The sequence below is a fragment of the Oncorhynchus gorbuscha genome, linkage group LG13, assembly GCF_021184085.1.
Source record: "Oncorhynchus gorbuscha isolate QuinsamMale2020 ecotype Even-year linkage group LG13, OgorEven_v1.0, whole genome shotgun sequence".
Classification (NCBI taxonomy): Eukaryota; Metazoa; Chordata; class Actinopteri; order Salmoniformes; family Salmonidae; genus Oncorhynchus; species Oncorhynchus gorbuscha.
Genome location: NC_060185.1, coordinates 93,939,553 through 93,945,552, shown reverse-complemented (window position 1 = coordinate 93,945,552; position 6,000 = coordinate 93,939,553). Strand labels below are relative to the sequence as shown.

Below are 6,000 nucleotides of genomic sequence, written 5' to 3'. Positions count from 1 at the left end.
CACTAGGCTACCCTGCCGCCTCTACACTCTAACCACTAGGCTACCCTGCCACCCCAAGATGAAGGCCGGACCACAAAAAGACCTCGAAAAAATGGCTAGACCAGACAATAGTGACTGCAGCCCGGAAATCAGTGAGTTCCTGCATGTGATCATTCCTGCATCTGCAGGAACACCCCCACTCGAGCATCCCATTGGTTCCTGCATGAACGCCCCCACTCAAGCACCCCATTGGTTCCTGACACCGGTAGACAGTGTCCTTCGCTCTCGCCTGACGAACACCGGGCCTCACCATCATTAACAGAACTTTGTGAAAACAGTGCCCGACAGGCTGGGCGAAGAACACTGTCTACCGGTCACTTCTGCCTCCCGTTAGCACAGCAGACACTGTGTGTTAGCTAACTAGCTAGCTTGCTATTTAGGGACACTGTGCGCTAGCTAACATAGTACACGGTGTCTCTCCTGCTGTGTGCCTGCTGGAAAACAGTGCTCACAGGCGGGGACACTGTCTCCTGGTGTACGGCTAGCTAGCTATCGTTGTCACCCCTGCCCCTTCTTCTTTTTTAAAAACCTTTATTTAACTAGGCAAGTCAGTTTAAGAACAAATTCTTATTTACAATGAAGGCCTACCCTGGCCAAACCCTCCCCTAACCCTGACGACGCTGGGCCAATTGTGCACCTCCCTATGGGACTCCCAATCACTGCCCACATGCGGGAACGCCCCGATTTTCAGGTTGCAATTCTACACTTCTCTGAATTGACAAGACCAAAAAAAGACGTCTAAAGACGGTCTGTGCTTAGTGTGTATACGGAGCGTACAGAAAACCACACAGCACGTGTGAATAGGTTGTTTACGTATTTGTTCATTTATCATAACACCGTTTTTATCTAGCGTGAACGGGCTCCCTGTTAGAACGGGGGAACTCTTTTGACGCACCGCCCGTGAGCACCGCAGTTATTACGTGAGCTCGAGGACAGGGCATTAGACAGCTGGCGGTTTCAACACCGGGCTAAACGCAACGGATAAAAACAGGATAGAGGAGGTCAGGACTGCAGCGGGGTTGATTTTGATCATATTAGTTCGGTAAAAGAGGTGAGTTTGGGTTTTGCTTTGTAGTGAATTTTCTATAGTGTCAAATGCTCAACAATATAGACTAAGATAATGTTGCGCAAGTCATGTGAAGACAATAACGGAGCTATAACGGTTTGTTCAGGTTATTATTAGCCCAGCCCAAGTCCATGATATGAGAATAATAGACAGACAGACAGTTCCATTTTTACAAACCAAGAATCTAAGTGTTAAGAACAACATAGAGAAAAGGACGTTGTAAAGGTAATGGATTGAGCATAGACATGAGTCATGTTTATCATTGATGTCCATTGTGTAAACAGTATCATTCTAAATTATGTGTTTCAAACAGAATTCAAACAAACAAAAAAGTTATGCTTTATGAATAAAAAGTTGTATAATTTTGGGGTGGGAGACTGAGAGATGGGGTGTGGTCGTGGACATGATCTGTGGATATAGCAGATGTTTGGATCGAACCGTGCTTGATGGATATTTTAGCAGACGAAACACTGCCGTGGGCTTATTTTAAACATATTCTCACTAATGGAGAAACTGTCTGAAATTCTACAATTGACTGCAATACTGTGTGCTTATGCCAGAGGACAGCTTGTCCTCACTGAGTGTTTCTCCTGTGATATATATTCTTACTGACAATCTAAATGACTTACATCTCATTTGGAAAGTCCGACAGAATTCCCTTTACTTATACACAAATGTATAAGGCAAACTATTTTTTTTCCATCTACTGTAGAATCCGTCGTCATAGACCATGTGGGTTTTAGTTCTCAGTTGACATGATACAAAACAATTCCAACAAGAATGCGAGAACAAGTTTGACCCAACTCTACCTTTTGTAAAAGTAAATGTTTCTTTATTAAATGTCCTTTTCTCTACCTCACCAGATGCTAAGGCCTATGGTACCACTCTGAAAGGGAACCCTGTAGCCTTACTGAACCGCAGGGGAAGAGCAGCCAACATGTTTCCTGTGGAAAACGTGGCTATGCTTTAACCACTGGGCCATAAGCCAACAACCCTACAAGTAATCCAATTCAAAATGGCCTCCTTGGTCCCCCTCATGTCTTCTCCCTGCATAATCCTATAGGAATCTGTAGCAAGTCCACTAGTGACATTTATTATGAAACAGTATTTTGACTTTCCAATGCAGTCTTCTCTGGTGCAGGTTCTGTGGATGGTGTTGTGCTGAAAGAGCAGAAGCCTGACCACCACCCTTCAATGACATATCAAGTATATTTTCATTAGCCTATGGTCCAATAGCATCTCTTTGTTCATCCAGCCACACATGCTGTTCACAATCATATCATATTCACATTGACAATTAGGATCGATAAGATGGCACTGCCAGAAGAGGATCGTCTACGCCTAGGATCCGGGTTCCTCCTCTTTCTAAGGAGTTTTTCATGGCCACTGTGCTTGCATTGCATTACTTGCGCTCAGTTTCTGTAATATCGGTTGTCTCAAGGACTTTGTGACCACTGCTGGTTGTATAAAGGGCTCTATGAATACATTTGATTGGTTGATATTGATACCATCTTAAACAGCATGTCAACACATTTCTCTGTTCTCATTTCTGCTTCGTATATATCTTGTCTTGCAGGTCGATTGTTTCCTGCATATCCTTAAAAGACCAAATATGGGAATGGTAAGTCAATATCATAATCCCGTGTCTGCCATTCTCTCAGTGCTATGTGTAGCTACAGTAGAGCTATCAGGATAAACGTATCCTATTCCATAATGACTGTATGATCATGATGCAAAGACAAAGGAGTTGTCAGATGAGAATCATTCATTCGCTAGCAGCAGTCATCAGCCCTGGGGCGTCTGTTTATTGTAATGGCAGCAGGCTAGTATAATGTGTCACTCTTCCCTCTGGCAACCTGGACATGATATTGACAGACACACAGAGAGAGCTCCGGAAGGCATATGACAGCACTACTTCTCTATCTTATTATACCTAGCCTCAGAATCCCAGGTTCTGCTCACGTAAGTCCAGTCAACAAGAGGAGATTTGCAAGAATGGCCCTGCTAGACTAATTAGTATCAAAACCATGTCTAAGGATAGCCCGGCTAGACAATCTAATATCAAAACCATGTCTAAGGATGGCCCGGCTAGACTATCTAGTATCAAAACCATGTCTAAGGATGGCCCTGCTAGACTATCTAGTATCAAAACCATGTCTAAGGATAGCCCGGCTAGACGATCTAATATCAAAACCATGTCTAAGGAAGGCCCTGCTAGACTATCTAGTATCAAAACCATGTCTAAGGAAGGCCCTGCTAGTATCAAAACCATGTCTTAGGAAGGCCCGGCTAGACTATCTAGTATCAAAACCATGTCTAAGGATAGCCCGGCTAGACGATCTAATATCAAAACCATGTCTAAGGATGGCCCTGCTAGACTATCTAGTATCAAAACCATGTCTAAGGATGGCCCTGCTAGACTATCTAGGATCAAAACCATGTCTAAGGATGGCCCTGCTAGACTATCTAATAACAAAACCATGTCTAAGGATGGCCCTGCTAGACTATCTAATATCAAAACCATGTCTAAGGATGGCCCTGCTAGACGATCTAGTATCAAAACCATGTCTAAGGAAGGCCCTGCTAGACTATCTAATATCAAAACCATGTCTAAGGATGGCCCTGCTAGACTATCTAGTATCAAAACCATGTCTAAGGATGGCCCTGCTAGACTATCTAGTATCAAAACCATGTCTAAGGATGGCCCGGCTAGACTATCTAGTATCAAAACCATGTCTAAGGATGGCCTGGCTAGACTATCTAGTATCAAAACCATGTCTAAGGATGGCCTGGCTAGACTATCTAGCATCAAAACCATGTCTAAGGATGGCCCGGCTAGACTATCTAGTATCAAAACCATGTCTAAGGATGGCCTGGCTAGACTATCTAGTATCAAAACCATGTCTAAGGATGGCCCGGCTAGACTATCTAGTATCAAAACCATGTCTAAGGATGGCCCTGCTAGACTATCTAGTATCAAAACCATGTCTAAGGATGGCCCTGCTAGACTATCTAGTATCAAAACCATGTCTAAGGATGGCCCGGCTAGACTATCTAGTATCAAAACCATGTCTAAGGATGGCCCGGCTAGACTATCTAGTATCAAAACCATGTCTAAGGATGGCCTGGCTAGACTATCTAGTATCAAAACCATGTCTAAGGATGGCCTGGCTAGACTATCTAGTATCAAAACCATGTCTAAGGATGGCCTGGCTAGACTATCTAGTATCAAAACCATGTCTAAGGATGGCCCGGCTAGACTATCTAGTATCAAAACCATGTCTAAGAATGGCCCGGCTAGACTATCTAGTATCAAAACCATGTCTAAGGATGGCCTGGCTAGACTATCTAGTATCAAAACCATGTCTACACCAGAGTGGTACCAGCTACACCAGAGTGGTGGGTTTGATTCATACCACTGTACATGTCTCTGCACTCCACCACCCTAGAGCTGCATTACCATGGCAAGACAACCACAAGTTGGCTATAGCACAGACGGACTGATGCCAAGGATAGTGCAGTATCTGGATGAATGTAGGAGCAGCCAAGCACTGCTGTAGTGTAAGCTTTATCAACCAAAACGAATAGCTCTGGTAAGTCACTTGTATCATCTGAAGATAATGTGATTATCTATGTTCTACTAGTTATTTGCTGCCTGAACAGTCTGTTTTCTGAAAGGACCGTTGCTATGGGCCCATTGTTTTGGTCCTGTTGCTATATGGGTGGGACCTCCCAGCTGTCCTGGGGAGTGATAGTCTCTATGGTAGAGCTGTAGTAAGGCCACATCTTGAGCATGTGCAGTGGCCTCCTTGGCTGGCTGGATTTCTGGGTAGGAAACATTGGCTGTGTGCCTCAATGCAGCCGAAAGAATCTCCACAGAAACAGCAGCTGAACGGATATGTTTCTCAGATACAGGATAAAGAAATAAATGAACACGGGTATTTTCCACACTACATGTTTGATTGAACTGCAGCCCTGGAGGCTGTATTGTGTTTTATTGTTTCTGTGTTGATTGGAGGTCGGCTGAAGCCGTGTCAGACCCCTGCAGAGTGAGCAGGTCTGTGTGTGTGTAACCTGACTCCCTGTTCCTCCCTCCTACACACACTGCTGTTCTGGAGGGTGCAGCTGTAGGCAGGAGGACAGACCGGTGTCAGCTGTCTGTCTGTCAGCCCTCTGCTCAGGGCACTGCAGCCACAGCCTCTTCCTGCCCCATGTACACCCACACAGCCACTTCCTGCCCCCTGTACACCCACACATTCCTTCCTGCCCCCTGCACACCCACACAGCCCCTCAAAAGCCATAACATTCTCCTACACAGCCCACACACACACCCATGGCCCCTTACACGGCCCCCCACTCCCCTGTGACTTTAATTAACCTTGGGAAAGGCCCAGAGTAATTCCTGGCCCCTCGTTCATTCTTCTGTGCCCAACTAGTCCTACCCAGCATCTAGTTGGCTCAATCAACTCTTTTTCCCCCTCCTATGAAACTGATTGTTGTGAATGAGAATGTGTTCTTTAACAACTGACTGAAACAATTTGTAAGTCGCTCTGGATAAGAGCGTCTGCTAAATGACTTAAATGTAATGTAAATGTAACAACTGAAACTGTGCCCCTAACAACTGAAACTGTGCCCCTAACAACTGAAACTGTGCCCCTAACAACTGAAACTGTGCCCCTAACAACTGAAACTGTGGCCCTAACAACTGAAACTGTGGCCCTAACAACTGAAACTGTGCCCCTAACAACTGAAACTGTGCCCCTAACAACTGAAACTGTGCCCCTAACAACTGAAACTGTGCCCCTAACAACTGAAACTGTGCCCCTAACAACTGAAACTGTGCCCCGGGCCATTGTCGTGAATGAGGTTGGTAAAAGGTAATGAATGTTCTTACA

At 45.0% G+C, this 6,000-nt stretch overlaps 1 protein-coding gene across 3 annotated transcripts in view; it reads left to right on the top strand.

Annotated features, from left to right (window-relative positions):
- The first annotated feature begins 744 nt into the window (after positions 1–744).
- Positions 745–6,000, top strand: part of LOC123993744 (annexin A6-like) — a 133,891-nt gene continuing 128,635 nt past the window's right edge. The window contains exons 1-3 of one of the 3 annotated variants that reach the window (XM_046296192.1): positions 745–1,090; positions 1,969–2,105; positions 2,682–2,726. In XM_046296192.1, the coding sequence (XP_046152148.1) occupies positions 2,718–2,726 (9 nt within the window). In that variant the 5' untranslated portion in view covers positions 745–1,090; positions 1,969–2,105; positions 2,682–2,717. The remainder of the gene's footprint in view (positions 1,091–1,968; positions 2,106–2,681; positions 2,727–6,000) is intronic. The other 2 variants (XM_046296191.1, XM_046296193.1) reach the window with 2 other exon arrangements.